Source organism: Drosophila biarmipes, chromosome 2R (assembly GCF_025231255.1).
Source record: "Drosophila biarmipes strain raj3 chromosome 2R, RU_DBia_V1.1, whole genome shotgun sequence".
Classification (NCBI taxonomy): Eukaryota; Metazoa; Arthropoda; class Insecta; order Diptera; family Drosophilidae; genus Drosophila; species Drosophila biarmipes.
In genome coordinates, this window is record NC_066615.1 from 13,090,883 (window position 1) to 13,109,919 (window position 19,037).

At 42.1% G+C, this 19,037-nt stretch overlaps 1 protein-coding gene across 8 annotated transcripts in view; it reads left to right on the plus strand.

The window, feature by feature from the left end:
• The window catches only part of LOC108030028 (KN motif and ankyrin repeat domain-containing protein 1), a 29,718-nt gene that overhangs the window by 9,704 nt on the left and 977 nt on the right, over positions 1-19,037 (plus strand). Inside the window, exons 1-10 of one of the 8 annotated variants that reach the window (XM_017102573.3) lie at positions 2,298-2,968; positions 5,048-5,091; positions 8,853-9,121; positions 9,571-10,066; positions 14,474-14,919; positions 15,492-16,876; positions 17,548-17,976; positions 18,074-18,320; positions 18,386-18,598; positions 18,714-18,914. In XM_017102573.3, the coding sequence (XP_016958062.1) occupies positions 2,832-2,968; positions 5,048-5,091; positions 8,853-9,121; positions 9,571-10,066; positions 14,474-14,919; positions 15,492-16,876; positions 17,548-17,976; positions 18,074-18,320; positions 18,386-18,598; positions 18,714-18,914 (3,867 nt within the window). In that variant the 5' untranslated portion in view covers positions 2,298-2,831. Of the gene's footprint in view, positions 1-2,297; positions 2,969-5,047; positions 5,092-8,095; positions 8,304-8,852; positions 9,122-9,570; positions 10,067-12,315; positions 12,730-12,784; positions 13,181-14,223; positions 14,418-14,473; positions 14,920-15,491; positions 16,877-17,283; positions 17,483-17,547; positions 17,977-18,073; positions 18,321-18,385; positions 18,599-18,713; positions 18,915-19,037 lie in introns of those variants that run through there. The other 7 variants (XM_044092426.2, XM_044092431.2, XM_050887846.1 and 4 more) reach the window with 7 other exon arrangements.

Below are 19,037 nucleotides of genomic sequence, written 5' to 3' on the forward strand. Positions count from 1 at the left end.
ATTGAAATAAATATAAATAAACATATTGTCGACTCATACACATTGACAGGTCGGCAGATAAGATAGCACTAGCACGCACTCTGGGCGGACTTTCATAAAGTCATTACAATAGGTCGGGCTGCATGTCGTGCAACTCTGGAGCTCTACGGCACTTTAGATCTATTTACCGACACTCAAAAAACCATATAACATCGAGCTGCATAATACAAAAAAACGGAAGGTCCAAATTTAATGTTAAAAAAAAGCTCAATAAAATACTACATAAAAAGAATGTTTTGCTATTGAACCCAATGCTAGTTACTAAAATTTAAAGCAATTTAAAACACATAAATGTTTGAATTACCTGCTTTTCACAAATTTAATTTGGTCATTTCATTGGAATTCTTTTAACAAACAAAAATAAAATACACCTGTATTCTTAATTAATTTAATGTTTCTATTTGAATTTGAATTGAATTAAATTTGCATTTCATTTGAATATTTTTTTAACACTAGCTAAAACGTTTTAACTTGTGATTTATTCACTTAGCTTTAAATTACTAACAAAATAAACACGTTTTTGCATTAGCCGACTGCAAGATTAATTAGAATACTTTTTAGAGTCTTTGAGGATGATAAATAGTTTCTCTAATCAAATATGTATTTAATTGGTCTTTAATCGTATTTCTCATCGACTCCCACCATCGTGAACAATTGAAAAGCTGCAACCAGCTGCCGCGGATGATCACAAATGCGCCTCTATTCCCTAATCAAAATGTTTATAAACGTAATTAAATGTTTGCTCTGCGGACAACAACTATCAATTGTTCGTTATTTACACAACTGTCGCCTTATAGGGTAAGACATCGATGTCAGAGCCGCCTATCAGCGGCCGTCTATTGAACCCCGAGTGGCCGCGGAGTGCGAGTCCATGAAACGATCGTTTTATTTCATAATTAGTATTTCCCGCGAGCATTGATTTTGTAATTTATGTTAATGAGCCCAGCTTTTTTCCACGGAAATATGAATATTGTATTAGCTTTGGCGGCAGCAACGAAATTTCATGCCCTCTGAGCTGGCCGAGAATTTCTACCCGAGTGTCGCGGCGTCTCTGGTTTTTGTGTGTTTTTCAACGCAAAACGTTAAGTGAGCCGGTTTCCGTTTCTGTCGAACTGTTATTTTTCGTTTTTTGCTATTCATAAACAAGTTTAGTGTTTTGGCCAGTGGATTTCACGGTTCTTAATTATGCGTTAGTGGATTCTCTCATTGCTTTAATGGGGTAATAAATTGCTGCAATTATTTATGCGTCACACCCAATCGATTTCTAATGGCCGCCGGGTATTTTCTCTGCCACCAAGGAATTTGTCTGGAAATAATTAAACATTTCTTCCACAATTCCCAGGCCTTTGTAACCCGCTGAGTTGTACAACTACTGGTTTTTTGGCTGGCCATTCTGCGGCAGGTTTTTTATGAATGATGAGATAAGACCCAGGAAGTAAGCAACTTACAGAACTTTATGGATTACCCGTGTGGCATTCATTAAAGTAAGCACATTCCGTTGTCAACTAAAATTAGTTAGCCGGAATATCTTTCTGCTTAACGACCTGTCTTGTCCCGAAAGATATCTCACTTTTGGTGTAGCAACTTAATTTCCCAACTCAGCTTCTGGGGGACTTAATGATGCCTACGGTGAAAGATCAAACAGCCAGGATAGGGCGACACCTTTCTAGCTTCATCAATCATGGCAAATGCTTCCGCTACGAGAACCCCTCAGATACTAAGATACAAATACAACTCAAATACACGGGAAAAATATGAACATAAGGTGGATAATTAAGGTAGTTTAATATTATTTATTCCATTTTTAAGGGTATAAGATATTGTATCTTGAAGATCTTTTAAAGGTCTCCGAGCTTTACAGTAGATTTTTCTGTAATTCAAAGATATTTTATAAACTGAAATCCAATTCAAACTGGAAGATTATCAAATTGATCACGACGTATAGCAGCATTTTTCTCAGTACAGGTGTAAGTTCGCTTATCGGGCGTCCACACAGATTCGACTCGGAATTGGACTTGGAATCGGCATCGCGTTGGGTTGTTTGGGTGTCGGAGCGGACTCGTTACGAACTGGTTTTCGTGCTGCTAAGCAGTCACTTACTTATATTTATTAATTATCGTATCGATAGCTCTCTCGTTCGAGCTAAGCTCGGGGCTAAAAACGTCTAACAACAAATGTACACTTGGCATTGTGTTTTGGTTTTCTAGTTTTTCAGTTATTGAGCGTTTTTTTTGGGTGGTTCTCGGCAAGCAGCGTTCTTAAACGATCGTCGGCAAACAAAAACAAAGTCGACAACCAAAACAAATACAAAAGATATACTGAAGCGCATACGCACACGAGGGCCAAGCACCAGCACACACAGATACTCATACTCACACTTACAGAGCATAAAGTTCAGGCGGCGAACTCGTGAAGTTTTTCTCCCGGCGCATTCAGTTCGATTCGAGCGATTTTCGAGCGCGGAGCGTTTAACTCGCGCAGAAAGAAATCCGAACAAAAACACAGAAATAAGGCGACAAAACGTGAAACTAAATCTAAAAAGAATTACAAGCCCGCTGAGTCATCTAAAAAAATACCTAAAAGTGCAGTGGCGATGAAAAGTGTTCCTCCAAATGCCGCGCTGTCGGGGCAAAAGCTGTGCGTCTCTGGCTTTCGGAGTTAATTAATTTCGGCATAGAATTTCCATTAGCTAAATATATAAATACACGAAACCAAAGAGCCCAATGCCAATTAAATGCCATCGCAGAAAGCCGTCGAGTAAGGGCCACTAGGAAGTCGCGTATGCAGTGGGCATGAGCAGTCGCTCCGAAAGCGCCGGCGATATGATTCTCCACGGTTCCGCCACCGGGGGCTACGATGAGTCAACGTTTGCCGAAAAGATAACCCACCTGACGCCCACCGAGCAGGAAGCCGTCAAGCGGTTCTGGAGGTAAAGATAGGGGTAATGGATCCGCAGATTGATATCACAGCAATCCGGAGAGGAAGGAAGTCGCTACCAAGTTGTGAGGGTGTTATAATGGCCAAAACTAGAAGTGTTTATCGGATGTTGTTTTGTTGATGTGTGTATTTATGATGGAGGTGTTAAAGGTGTGAACTTAAGTGCTAGTTTGGCGTGGCATTGAGCTGAAATCAATAATCGAAGGTGTTTCCAAACAAGTTTAAATTGATTTGTAAACTTAAAACACGGCATGGAAAAATTTAAAAAAAATCATAAATGTTTGTTATCTGTCAGTAAAAAATAAATATAAATAAAAACCATTCCCCTGAATATGATATTGTCACTCTTATCTTGCAATTTTTCGAACTGGCAGGTTCTACAAAATAAACTGCACAGAATGTCACAACCCGTATATCTTAGTGTCCAACCAAACCGAATCCAATTATAATAATTTCTAATTATGAAATCGGTCGGCATAAACAAGGAAAAGCCGCAACAAATTGTGGCTAGACAAATCTAGCAGGCAGAACATAAGAAGAACGGGTTCCGAGTATCATTATCATAAACACGCATATTAATTTGGTCTGCAATCCAAAAATACGCGATGCCGCAACCGTTCCACATGAATGCAACTTTTTCGAGGGGGGGATATGGGGGAGTAGGTCCATGTCAGGCCTTTTCCATTCATGTAACATGCATAAAGCGAAACCGCATAAATCAGTTGACGCATAAATTTTCATTTTACATACATTTTCAAATCGGCCCAAAAGATGGAAACGTGAAAAATGACTCGAGAAATATGGCAGCAAATTGCCAGACGGCTTTCGACTTGACTACATCGCAAATATTTATTCTTATTTTATTTTATTTGTAATACCATTAAACAGCAGTGCTGTTGTTTTGGCCACAACATGACAGGCAATTAATTTGATAGAGCCTGAAAACCTAAGGTGAATCTGGCTTTTTGGCTAATTGCATTGGTATAACTCAGGGCACTCGAATAAATCCCCATCGGGACCCAAAACAAATTATAAATAATTGCAGTTTCCGCTTCCACTAAAGTGGAAAAATGAAAAATGCAGCACGCATGTTACGTTTTCCAGGAAAGCCAAGGAAAATTGGAGTAGGGATCAGGGCGGCAAAGTTCACTAATGAGTTCTGGTGGGGATGAGGATGGGGATGTGGATGGGGATAGGGGGATGAGGATGGGGCGGGACGAGAACCATTCCTCTGGCTGGCAGGGCAAATAGATTATACTGGATTTTGTGGCGCACGCATAAATATATTTCCGAAGATGTTTCCAAATACCAAACAAAGGGGGCGACAACAAGAACTCAAAACGCTGACAGCTTGATATATTTTATTATAATTTCTTCCCTAAGGCAAGTGTGACTTCTATCTTTATCTGTCGCTCTGTTTGTGTATCTTAGGTATCTTCGCATTTGTCGCATTCCGTGTCGATTGCACGGGAAAAAAGTAGCACTGAGTACATAGTTGTGATTATATTAATGTTTTGATAAACCTTATAATTTTATTCATTTATATTATTTGTAACGAGTTTATAGTTCTTTACCGATAAATTATCTTATTTTACAGTCAAAGGTACATAATTTTAAGGCAATTCTGAAGAATGCAATTTAAATCCATAAATATATAAATTATTGCTAGCAAATATATTTTTATTTCAGATAAAGTTAATTCATTAATTGTTAAATAAAAATGAAATTCATAAAAAGTTCAGAAATTGTATGATAACTTAGTTCACATTATTTGATCGTCAGTTATATAATTCTTTAATATTTAATTTAAAAATAATGTATATAAAATAATATTAAAATAACATTTATATTTTTCTTATCTATTTCATTCACCATTTTTCTCCGTGTACCTGGTGCATTGATTTATTTTTAAATCTGATAGCAAAGACAGATATCGTTGGTGCTTTTCTAGCATTTCGCAAGAGGCTTTCTTTGTTATTGTTTGCACAGGCCCTGCCATCGTTCATTATATTGTTTTCTTTACTTGCCAATTTCCACTAACAAGAATTTCTTTGGTCCGACTCGTTTCCAGGTCGCTGGTTTTGCGGAGTCAACGCGCCTTCATTGAGGAAAATGGTAAGTTGAAAAGCCCGGCGTGGGCCTGGGCCATAAAAGTAATACTACAAACGTGTCTCGGGCCCACATGGCTGACATTCTACAACGGCAGCAGCAGCAGCAGCAGCAGCAGCAGCAGCAGCAGCTTTGGCCACAAGATCGGATGTGGGTCAACCTGACGCCCCCGCAGAAATCGGCAAGTCGGGCCAACAACACCCACAATTGTGTTGAGCGGTGTTAACAATACACTTAACTTGGCCGAAAAGGCAAATTTGTCACAGCGGCGCCGCAACGCACTTTTACAACCCACTCCAATCCAATGAAATATTTCATATTCCAACTCCTTAATGGAAATCAATTTGGGCAAGAGCCCCACTCTTCGGTCCGCCCCTTTCTGCCAAAAATGCAGCTTTTAATTAAGCCAAACTGAGGCTGCCAAACTGGTTTGCGGCTTAAACGCAAATATTTCCCTCGATATGAACAAATTCGGGCTTTTTTCCTCGGCCAATTTATGACAAGCGGATGTGAGTTGACGGTTTAGTTGGCGGTGGGCGTGGCAGGTTTTGATTTTCGACTTCAGCGTTAATTGAAGCAATTAAAATGGGCGACGTGTGCGTAAATGTCAGACTGCCTGCGATTTCGACTCATTAGCCACACACGAAGTGCCTACCATAACTTTGAAGAAACCTACAAACGACAAAAGTTTATGACACGTTGAAAAATCATTAAAAACAAAAAGCCATAAATGACTGCAGCAACCACAAGTAGCCGGCTGAAAGGGACGACTTTAATTGGGTAATTAAAATGCAGTCATAAATAGGGCGAGTGCCGTCTGGGGAGCACTTAAAAAAATTAAAAGGAAGCTATAAGGTGTACTAAGAATCCACCAAGGAACCATTATTATTAACTCGTAGGGATTATTTTATAAATATTTCATAACATAATGAAGGGGTTTTGCCTAAAAGAAATGTGGAAGTATTAAAAAATACATATATTTTCTTTGGGGATTATACAATAATTCAGAATTTGACGAGTAGACAGAATTTATTTTGATTTTCTATAAAATGTCTCTCCCCAACTTTTTGATTAATTTAGCGTACTATAGCTAATGTACCTACCAAAACCATTTTAATAAAAATCTCTTTAAAATCAAAAGCATAATGTTTACTTTGTTAATTAAAAATAATAGTTATTTCCCAAAGAGTCCAGTCTCTTAATTATGGCTAATATACCCATTATTCACTTATTTTATGTTTGGCTGTCGCCTTTTTTTGGTTGCCTGTCAAGTGAGTTGGGGCATGCAATTAGATCGAACAGCATTGCACGTGTTTTGCATAATTAAATTTTTGCGCTTTACGGTAATTTGTGGCCGTGGTCGCAGCAGCTCTTGCACCGTTAGCTTCATTAGCCGCAGCAGCTGCAACTGCGAATGCCGCCTACCTCAGGTCCAGCCCCCATATGAGCAAATTGTGCACATGTCAGTTGGACCAACCAGTTTGGATTTGGTGTTCCAATACCCTTAGCTATAGGGTATATAAAAATTAAAGAGGAAATAACAAAAAAAATAGTATTCTAGTATTTCCGTGCTCAAAAGTGGGCAGAGCGAGTTTTTACTTAAATCAAGATGAAGTGCTGTTGGAACCCTTTTTGAAGATAGGTTTTCTCTGGTTCAGTAAAAGTCAAAGTTTCAAAAATCAGAATTATTGACTACTAGTACAAGCTCATTTGTTTTCAAGAATAAATGCTTTGTTTTTTAAGAGTTAGTCGTTCTTGATTTTAGTGAAATTTTTCTCTAATCTACACGAAACGATGCTTGTCTTCAAGACTGATTTCTGCTCGAGTTATGTATACCGCATGCTTGATTTTATGAATAATTTCTTCTTGATTTCAACCATAACTCACTTTTTATAGAATTTTAAGAGATTACACCGAATTTTCCCTATTTTACCTAAAGGGTATACCAACTTCGTTATATTCCTTAAATTCGGTTTCCATTCCCATTTCATTCACAAGGCGAGTTCATTTGTATGCTGGACAGCATCTGCATCATTCACCAATACGCCTACGCCGAAAATGTAGTCATTACAAGAGGGGTCCGATCAACATGAGAACGATCATGATAATGATGATTGGGACATGGGACGTGGACGCGACGAGCATGATCGTAATTCAACTGTTGTGATCGAGCTGGGTTAATTTCTTAATTTTTATGTGATTCGGGTGCGACAATGCGATTTATGTGACTGTATGTAGGCGCCCTTATATGGTTGGCAGATTGTTGGCCCAATGAAGTTGTAAACTGACCGCGTACGGAATGTATTTGCAAAATGTCAGTGTAACTTAGTTCTGTAATTTAATGTGAAAGTCATAAAGATTCCAATAGTATATCAAAATACGCATGTTTACAACATATATTAGAAAATACTTTGCTTTTAATATATTTGTACATTTAATAGCAACATGTTTTTTCATTTTAGACATGCAGACAGTGCCTAATACCCCTCAATTAGGGGACATTTATGGAGCCACATTCCTTGTCCGCCCACTAGATCCAAAAAATATAGAAGCCGCGCCAAATTTGAATAGTCTGTGTGATTATACGATTAAGAGTGTTCGATTGTGGGTGGGTGTGTGTTATTCGATCCATGATAATTAAGCCGGCGAACGGATTTGGCCGTGGCCCTGGAGCCGCCTGCTAATTACGGCCACTCAGCTCGGGCTCATCAATATGCGACCTCTTGAATCGTTCAACACTTTCACAATCTCGACACGCCCACGTCCTAAGCGTCGCGTTTTTCCACCCACGCGGCCGTTTGTATTTTCATGAATGAAAAGTGAAAAGTATCTTTTGCACTTTTTGAGTCCGAACCGCTTTCGGTTCGCCAACAGATGGCGATGGCAAAGAGCTTTATACTTGGCGACTTGATAAGCGTGGCTAAATGCTCCCATATCTTATCTTAAATTAATTTGCTGCATGATGAATAAAGTGAGAACTTGATACGCTTGCCGGTCAGTTTGCTGAAGGCTTTCCCGAAGAGTAGAACGTGTTTGATTTTCCGATTTTTTACTTTGCTTTTGAAAGCACAACGCTATCGAAAAAGCGGAGGTCAGCCGACGAGCTGAAAGAATTTCAAATGTTTTAAGTGCAAACTCGAGTTACCATAAAATGATTTGGATTCTCTTTTGGCTAGGGGTCTTGTGGCTCTATTATGGGGCCAAAATTCCTCCAAGAAGTGAGTTTAAAAGCGGCAATAAATAAAATAAAAATCAAACAAACTATGGCGGTGTTTGTACTCATCTGAGAAAACTATTTGCCGACTACTAAACCCCATTACTTGAATCATTATTTAATTATTATTTCCTTGATTACAAAATCGTTTACGCCAATGCCAACGTAAATAACTGAAATTGCTTCGTTGAAAATGATTCACCCAGCTGAAAGTGGTTTATCTAAATTAAGCAAAATTAGTTATTATAAGGCGCAATTAAGCATAAATAAGGCACGAATTTATCTCGCGGATACAGACGGTCATTCCGAGAACTGCGCCTTTGTACCTGCTGCTCAGATTACCAAATCCGAAACGTGTTTGATGGAGGGCAGGTGTGGCTTCCTTCGTCTGCGCTGCACAGGCGCAGAAAAGATACATTTTTGTTGTTTGGTTCTGTGGTCAATTCGGAGAATCGAACGTTGACGTGACCTTGGTAGTGACATTAAGATATACCGCGTCTGCCTTTTGATATCCCCGAGATTCTTATTGTTTCTGTTTTGTTTTATCTTGCATCTCGTCCAGCCTCGTCCGCCGCGAGTCCCGCTCCTGCGGGCATGAGTCGCTCGGTGCGCAGCTGCAACTGCTGTCCCTATGGCTACCACATCGACCTGGATTTTGTGCGCTACTGCGAGGCCCTGGCCCACGAGAAGCCCAGCGAAGAGGAGCAGCGGCGACGGGATCGCAGGAGGTCTAGAAAGTCCATGGAGTTTATGCTGGGGTTCGAGAGCCTCTTCGGCGGCGACTGGCAGGCGGAGTCAAGGGTGCAGGGAAAGCTGAGCGAGGTAGGTTGGCCACCGGGAATTAGGTGAAACTAATCTTATTCGATTGAAAATGTTAGTCCAACTTATTTGGATATTCAAGAGGTTTACGATCTTCTAAATTTAAATATCTTTAGATTATAATGTTATATTTTATTTACAATCAAATTCATCAAGGCAAACCACTGTGATATCCAGTATTCATGGGTCAAATTGTGAACCTAAAGATCGGAACAGTAGATAGTTTATGGTTATTATTCAAGGTATAGTTAAATTTATAGGGTAACCTATTAAAACCACAAAAATGTCTAAATTTCAGTCAGAAATTAAATACACATTTTTATAAGTATAAATTCAACGCGATAAATGTGGTCTATTTCCATCACTGCTCCTGGGTGGTCTCTTCCTTTCATCTCCAACCTGCCAGAACTGCTCGTGCAATTAACATGTCACCTTTCCGACTTCCCATACAGGCCTCACATGAAAGCGAACCGGATTCGCCACGCCCCATTGGAGGGCCGTTGGGCATGTCCCAGTCATACAACACCACGCCGTGCTACCGCCCGCGATCGTCGTCCGTGCCGCGCTTCACCTACGGCAGCATACCGCCCCGGTCGGAGTCGCCCTTCGGCACCGCCTCCTCCACCTGCTCCTCCCTGCGCGGCGGGGTGGAGAGCGATGCGGGGATCTACCACCAGCGCAACCGGCCGGCCATCAGTCCGCCGGAGACGAGGGCCTTCCTCCACGAGGCGCTCGACGAGGTGTGCAGCGATTTCGAGCGCACGCTGGAGCGGACCTCGGTGAGGAGACGCAAGACGCCCTACGGAGCTTCGGGATCCGGATCCCTGTCCATGGATCGCAATAACAACAAACTCAGTCTGAGCCTCAGCAATGGTCATGGCGGTGGAAAGGAGCACAAGACCCATCGCCTGGGCAACAGCACGTGGGATCGGTACTTTGATGTGGCAGGTGAGTGGGCGTCAGAACGATCTCCGAAAATAGCAAGCCAGAAAAAGCTCAATTTATTAGTTTCTTTCGGTGCACTTGAAGAAAATATTAGAGATAGGAGACTAATTAAGTTATGTTTTCAAAAACAGGAATATTAAGGTAACTGCAAAAAAGGTTCACAACTCAGGCAAATAGTATATAGACGTATAGTTCAAGTTGATTATATCATTAACTAATTTATATCTGAAAACATATACGAAGTCGTATTATTGAGCCCAGATACTTTAGTGAAAATATAAAGAAATTTGTATAAATTATCTAGTGATTCTAGATTAAAAATCAAAACCAAAATGTAATATATTTTTGGTTCCGTGTGGGAAAGATGATTCATAGAGCCAAGTGAGACACGCCTTTGGCAGATACTTTTGCTTTCTTTTCGTAGCAATTAGCGCTGCTGCGGCACATGTGACATTTTTACGCACGAAAGTGTGAAAAATGCTCTGAGAAATGCTCTTAGAATGAAATAGGAAAACCACACAGTGGAAAGGAAAGCGAAAGCAAAAGTAATAAACTTGTAACCATAAAACACAAAAGTAATAAACATGTAAAAATAAATAACAACAAAGGAAGTTTTAAGTCCATACATTTTAAAGGGCTAACACTTTGGCAAAGATCAAGTTCAAAATAAAACTGTTAGCACTAGAACACACCCCATTTTTAATGAATGTTTTGCCCACTCCAACCCATGGTACCCATGAAGTTGTCATCTCTGCAGCTGTGCTCTTAGATCAAAGGATATTTCAACATCTACAAAGTTTTAGACGAAATAGAAAAGCAAACAAATCAAAATTTAGTTCACTGCTGGCAACTCCAAAGATATGGATACAGATACGAAGTCGCATGCAAATGCAAATGCAGATACAGATACGGTGGCTTTGCATCTTTGGCATTTGGAACTCAATTGGGTGCCTGCCACTTGCGGCATGGGGCAACTTCAAGGCAATTTTCGAGGCGTTCGTATCTCAAATCAATTTGAAATGCGCATTTGGCGCTCAATTTGCATGCAAATATTGCTCCAGCTCGTTTTTCTTGCATTTGCTGATGCCATAAATTTGCCACAAAGTGTGCAAAAAAATCAATGCAAATAAACAAATCAAATTGTCGCGTTTCGTTGTTCGTTTTTTGGTCCAGGGGACATGGCGCAAAGAGTTGTCATTGATTAATGTGTAAAAAATGGCTGCAGTGCCGTGGTAATTGCCAAAGTACAGGCCATTAATAAATGGCTTTCAAATTGAATTGAACATGGCTAAAACCCAAACCGGTGCCAAAAAGAACGTGCAGAGCCCAGAAAACATGTCTAACAATAGATGAATGCCAAAAAGCGTGTAAGAGCTGAAAACAGGAACCTTGAGCTATCTGTGGAAAATAAAAAAAATATATTGAAACGCTTTCAGTTCAACTTTAATTAGAATTCAAGAATAAGAAATGGGGAATTCTAAATTCACTTAAAATAATACTATTTCCTTTGAATTTAGCCAAAAACCACTTGGGCAAAAAACTTAATCATAAATCAGCAAATGGAATGGTTATTTATGGATTTCAATTTGTTGGCATTTTAAAAATCAATCAAACTATTTTTCCTTCCCATAATTAATTGCCAAAGATAAGATATTAGATATTTCTAGGGGCGAACTTTTTTTCAAACTTGATGATGATTTATTCAAATCTGGCCTCTTCATTTTCTTGGCCTTGACTCAGAAACCACAGGCAGACACCGAATGCGAATGGGTGTGCAAATAGACAATCAAAAATCAATATTATTTGCCCATCAAATGGCCCATTGAATATATAAACAAGCCCAGGGGCTTCTCTCTCTTGTTCAGATACTCTCAGCATTTTTGCCCACGTCACTGACATTATCACTATCAGCCTGTGTTAATAATTGTGCATTTCGGCTTATCAGCGCAAACACAGCAAAATGTTGCCTACTTTTTATTTTGGTTATTTAATTTGTATTTGCTGAGCGCTATCGCCGCGCTCTCGGGGCTCTCAGGAAATTGGTTTCTATTTTATTTCGTTGTTAGTACTGTAGACATAACACTATTTTTTTCGCTCGCCTTTCGCACAAGAGTTGTGTTAAATAATAACACACAAATCTCTACTGCTAAATGGTTTTTTGTCGCTCTTCACGCTGTTTTTGCCGCCGTTGATGATGGTCGAATGAACGAAAAAAATCTGAGAGCAGTTTGTCGGCGACTTTCGAACGAATAGCATAAAAATGCGTCTGCCTAGTTGAGGAATAAAATACTTAAAATAATTATACGAAATGCCTTAAACGAAATCCACTAATCAAAACGAGACGTGTACTTGTAGTAAACGAATTAGGAGCAACTAAATTTAATGCGAAAAACATGATAGTATGTGACTATAACTTCGACAGAAAATCAAATAAAAGCGGTTCGACAACGATAACAATGAAATAAGACCAACGATAAAAAATACGATTTAAAATTTGTTGATATTGTGTAATTTGTGAAGATCTATCAAGACGTGTAACAAACCTTAAGTTATCAAAAATATTGAATCTCCTAAGGATTAAAACACAAAAAATTGTAAAATAAATTCGAATATATATTTAAAAATGCCAATGATTCTAAAAAAACTGAAATATGAACTTCTGCGAAGTGAGTTTTTGTGAAGTGTGCATGTTTTTTTTGCCCGCCACTGTAACGCAGATAACGTGTGATGAGCTGTCGCTTTGATCTGGCGAATCAAATAATCCAATATTGCTTATAGCCAAGCGTTTTAATTAACACCAGCTAAGATAAGAGCAAACAAACAAATTAAATCAAAGAATCTAACAAATTTTTGATACGCTTCGGCCTTGTGAGTGCCAGACTGTAGCAAGTGCAATGTCTGCTGCCTTGGCCCAAAAACGCTGCCAAGTGCAATGCTGTGCTTTTCTAACCAACTAAACAGAATAAATCAATAATAGAAAATAGTAATAAAGCGGAACCGAAATGTATTCAACATCGGAGGATGCCTTGCCGCAGAGAAGAAAGCGTTTGGCCAAGAGGAGTTTCAAATGGAAGCCGGACAGCCAGCCAAACTCGCCGAAGAGCTGGTGGAGCGACTGTAGGTTCATTAGCTGAATGGAGTCCCTCATTTGGGCGAACTCTTTAACGTTTTTGACTTGGTTCTTTGCTAATTAGCTGGGCCATAAAAACTGATTAATTATGGCCCGGTCAATGCTACCCAGCGTCACGCGCAAACCCTCCCTCTCTCGACCACCGCCCCCCATTTCGCCTTGACCAAAGACGCTCAGCCAATTTGGCACCGCTAGGAAAAAACATTTGTAGAAAAATATATTTAAAGTATAATGGGTGCCTCAGATATTTATCACTTAAAGGAAATGTATCTTCGATAGCGGAAAGGTGTATTCAACTATCATTTACATTAGATAATTACGCTTGCTTGTCAAGTGCATGTCCACACTGAAGTAAAAATGCTTTTTTGGGTACTTGGTCACACTGCTCCTGAGTTTGATTAGTGCATTTTTAATTTTCTACCGCTTTAATTGTAAAACTTTCAGTTTTATTAATTAAACATACATAATAGTTACTTTAGTGAATATTTTTAAATTTTGTATGAAACATTCTATTCTACGTCCTCTTTGCTTGCACTGTAAAAACGCCTTTATCCGAAAAGTTCGTTGAACAGAGGTATTAAGTAATAGCAACACAGTGGGCGGGGAATAAGTTAGGAACAGCAAAAAACACTTGGCAAGGCTGACAGCGCGAGATGAGTAACAAATTGTTGTTGGCGGGTACACAGTGCGTATGAGGAATATTGGACAAATGCAGGGACCGAAATAGCACCACCATCTATCAGCTGGCCGTAAATTCATCTATTTGCTCTCCCAAATGAGTCTGCATGTTTCGCGTGCGTCAAGTAAAATACGCCAACAACCTTGCCTCTTATGTAAATAAAAGGTAATATAAATACATATAGCCGCATGTATGCCAGGGCGATAAACAAAAACTAATATTGAATAATAAACCGAGTGTCGCTTATCTTGGGACAGTTTTTCGCTCACGCACACTCTCGAAAAGGGGTGGATCGAGTGACTTTTGCCTTTGGCTTCGTTTTCATAAAGTATATGTGTGGTTACATATAAATTTGTTGCTTTCACATTATACGAACTTTGGCACAATTATTAAAATTAGATTTGAGGAGCAAGCGTTTTTATCATTTTGCTTGCGAGCTTTTCGCTACAAATTTGTCTGTGCTTTTGAGTCCAGTCGCCAGTTGCAAGAGCTGATGGCAAGTTTGGAAATTAAGATTGTACTGAAGAAGGAGAGCGGCAGATCAAGTAACCTGTAACTCCGATAGAAGCAACCCCAACTTAAATATGGCGTTTATTTTCAGATTCCTGCATTGGGGGCAATCGGTCGCCCACGGGCACGCCGCGGCCCTTCCTGCGATCGAACACTCTGCCCCTGCAGCAGCGCCCCAGTCCGGCGGAGGTCCAGTATGAGAGCTATGTCCAGGCCACGGTGGCGGCCAATGCCAAGTCGCCGGTGGAGCAGCTGGAGTCCGCCAAGTCTCCGGGTGTTCCGCCGCCGCCGCCACCCAGACGCCACCACCTGTTGGCCACCACGCCCACAGGTGCTGGCCCGTCCACTTCCAAGGAGGAACGGCAGCAGGAGAACGGCTCCATGAGCAGCAGTTCAATGCAGTCGCCTGTCATCTCGGAAGCGGGCCAGACAACGGCGGATGCACAGGCTCTATTCCAGATACGCGAACAGATGGCACTGAGCCTGAGGCGCCTCAAGGATCTGGAGGAGCAGGTCAAGGTCATACCCGACTTGGAGGTAAGAACTTTTGAAGTCATTATACATATTTATTTACTAGTTAGGTGATTACGAAATATATTCTTTTAATGGAGACTTACGATTTTATTAAAGCCACTTGTTTTTAATTTAAGTTGCCTTTTGACATTATTTGCCTCTTGCTATAAATTTGTTTATTCAACTTACATTAAGGTAATCCCAAAACATGTAGATAACACTAAAATGATAGTCACAAAGATAAGATCCATTATCGATATAAGCCAGTTTATTATAAAGAAATTAAAGCACACTAAATCACATCAGAATTAAATCGTTTTGAATCCCTTAGTTTCAATATTTTCAAATTGGTATCGTTTTTAAATGGATATATCAAAAGAATTGGTTTATTAATTATAGTTAGCTTTGATTTTAATAGAAAAATATCACTAAATAAAAATCGTTAGATATATCGTTAACATAATGCCGTTTTCGATATTTTCCACCTTGTTTTAAATATTTTCCAAATAAATTATGGCATAAAATATATGTAGTAATAGTTATTATATATCATGCAAAAACGAATCTATATTAATTCGCCTTATGTTCCTTTTCAGCTGGAACTTAATTCGCTTCGCGCGGAAAAACAAAAGTTGGTGCGCAGGAACGAAGAGCTGATGAGGAGTCAGCGGCAGACGCCTTCGCCGCCAAGTCCGGGCATTAAGACCGCTTCCCCGGTGCAGTTCACTCCGCAAAGGATCAGCCCAGTGTCTCTAGAGAGCCTGGGAGCGCGGATGCGCAGCAGTTCCACTTCGGCTTCTCCTTCTCCCAGCGTCGTCCGTAGGGATGTCTCCACCCAGGCTGTGGTGAGACCACCTGCCACTCGAGATGTGTCCGTTGGCCACCAGCCCACCACCAGAAATGTGGGTGTTCAGCCCTCGGAAACGGTTTTCTCCAAGGAGGAGCTGGAGCAGAAAGTGGAGCAGGCTCTGACAAATGCACAAAAGAAAAAGCTGGGGACCCTCATCTCGGTGGGCACACAGATGTATGTTCCGCAGAGGGAGCAGCGAGACAGTGGAGTGCAAACCCTGCCGGAAAGACCCAAACTCAAGTATAATGTGGGGGTCAGCGCCAAACCCGCAACGAGGGAGAACTTCACAAGCTGCAAACCAGATGTGCATCATGTGGGCTCCTCCGAGGATCGACTGGATGATGTACTCTGTGTTAAGTGTGCCGTCAGCAGGAGGAGCGTGGCCTGCGGTCCGGAAACTCCGCCGGAGAAACCTGTGAAACCAGCTCCCCAAATGCCCGGGCGCAGCAACACCTTTAGTTTGGGCGAGAATGAGACCGTATCCGCGGTACGAAAGAGCATTGCTTGCCAGACGCCAGTGGCCGTGGTCCATAGTGCAGGCAGTCAAACTACTACGGCGGCAGTTCGCTCCACCGGTGCCCAGGCGAATCCCCAGCAGCAGCACTCCGCTGTCCAGTGTGGAGCAGATCAGGTTTCCCGGCAGACGGATACCACTGGTCTGCAGCGCCTCACCCGGAGTCACACGAAGGCGGAGCAGGTGGCCGAGTCGGTGCCTCTCCCCACAACCCGTCATGCATCCAGCAACACGGATAAGGTGGAGGAACCGCAGCCGGTTAAGGTCCGGACAAGCCACTTCGCTTGCAACACGGAGGAGGTACGGAAGAGGGACGTGGGCTGTGGCGACATTGTCAAGCCGCACATCTCCATTGCCTGCGCGGCCAACTACTGTGATTCCTGCAAGGAGGCCATCCAGGATCTGGCCAGGGGCTTCTCGAAGGCCAGTCCCACGGCTCCCAGAGTGGGAGGAGGAGCTGTCCGGCGCTCCACCTCGGCGGATTCGCGGATACCGCGTCCCAAGCACCTTACCAGCCCGAGTCCGGTGCGGAAGGAGTTCAAGCGGCAAAACACCTACACGCTGGCCACGCCCTCGCCCACGCCCAGTCCACAGGTGCAACGGAAGACGCGGATGAGGTGAGTCTATCCATACATACCTTGGAAAACCAGCTAAAAACGTTATTCCTTAAAAATGTTTTAATTTTATTCTAAAGAATTCCATATCTTTCACTATACTCTCAAGATTTTTAGATATTTTTTTATTGAATTACTATTTGTTTTTATGTTCTTAATGTACTTTAGCGCTTTAAATATTTTTTTTTATTATAAAAAAATCTGGACAGACTTTTTTGAACAGTAATCTGTTTTTAAATTTTCTGTACAACTTTATTGTATTTGAATTACCTAAAAAATTAGTACACCCTTTTATAAATTCATTTTTTTATTGTCAATTATCGTAAAAATAGTCCCACTGTGCGAGACAAGTTTCACAGCGAGCTTTTAGCCAAGACACGAACCAGCCGCCAGCTCTTGCGCATTGGGTTCACAGAAGTCGTAGGCTGAAATCGAGCTGGGTTGACCTTCAGTTGAGTTTCGATGTTTGCTTTGGCCCAATTGCTGAGCCGATTTTTTTGCTTTTATTTGGATTTTGGTTTTCCGCATGGTGCTGCCAATGTTCTCCGGCCTGAGCAGTTTCACGTGCTACCCGCTGCTGGTCAGCGGATGCTCAGCCCTGCTCCTGACGTGGGTTTAGGACCCTTTGCATCCATCTTAAGCCTTCCGTACTCATCAAGGTTACTCGTTTTCAGCTCCCTCCAGGAGAAGCCGCCGACTGTGTCCAGTTTCCAGGCATCAGACCCTCTGGCGGAATCCCAAAGCTTCATCCGGCAGCCGCAGAAGGATCTGCTGGACCTGAGTCTTCTGGGCGACGATGAGCTTATTGTGCGCGAGGAGAAGCGGGTGAGCATCAGCTGGTCAAGGGATGCCTCCCCGGCCCCGCTGATGACCTCCTCGGGAACCACCAAGTCCGAGTCGCCGGAGCAGGAGCCGGCCATGAGCTCCTCCAGTGAATCCAGTCCGCCCATCGATGTGCAGATCGCCCAGGGAGCTCGCAAGAAGTCGAGCACTCCACTCAAATCTAGTCAGAGCGAGGGCTCCCAGGTTACGGTGATCGAACAGCCGGCCACCAAAGCCCAGCTCCATCAGTTGGCCCAGGCGGATGCGGAGCCCCGAAAAAAGTAAGTAAATTTAAAATAGGATATAGGTTTATCCACATGGCATATTCATAAAGATCTTTCTGAGAACGTTTACTAATATTATATGAATCCTCTCCAGAACCGAACTGTCCAAGGGTCTGAAAGAAGCCCTCAAGGCCATCAACGACTCTCTGCTGAAGAAGTTGGGCGCCAAACCCATATCCTCGCAGAGCCTCAAGTCGGCCAAGGCGACCATCCAGGATCACTGGTTCATCAACTCCGGTACCGGCAAGTCCGATCCCCACCAGGTGGAGGACTATCTCGACTACTTCGAATCCCTGTCGGTTCCCCTGCTGGAGTACTGTGTCAACCTATCCGACAGTAATGTGAGTTTCTAGTGGCAAAACCTTTTATAATGAATATGGATCACCGAGGTATAATCCTATTCCAGGGCAACACAGCCATGCACTATGCAGTCTCGCACGGCAACTTCGATGTGGTATCCATATTGCTCGATTCTAAGGTTTGCGATGTAAACCAGATGAATAACGCCGGGTACACGTCGGTGATGCTCGTATCGTTGGCCAAGCTGAAGCAGCCTTCCCATCGCACAGTCGTCGAGCGACTGTTCAAGATGGCCGATGTCAACATACGGGCCAAGAAGGTAGGTAAGGGGCCCACCGCCCGCTGATCTTGACCCCAGAAATAGCTGACCCTCCCGTTTGCTCCCCTACTAACCGCTCCTCCCACCCAATATCTTTCTCCAAAACCACCCACAGCACTGCCAGACCGCGTTGATGCTCGCTGTGTCGCATGGTAACGGGGATATGGTCAATATGCTCCTGGACGCCGGGGCGGACATCAATATCCAGGACGAGGACGGCAGCACGGCGCTGATGTGTGCCGCCGAACACGGGCGCGTGGACGTGATCAAGACGCTGCTTTCGCATCCGGACTGTGATTCACTGGTCAACGATGTGGTGAGCCCGGCATGATGTCAGAGCCCTGGGGTTCGACTTTTAAAATCAGAAGCAATGCATATTTAAATAATGTTCAATATAAATATTTGAGTTTGTGGAAGTTGACTTTAACAAGCAAAGAAA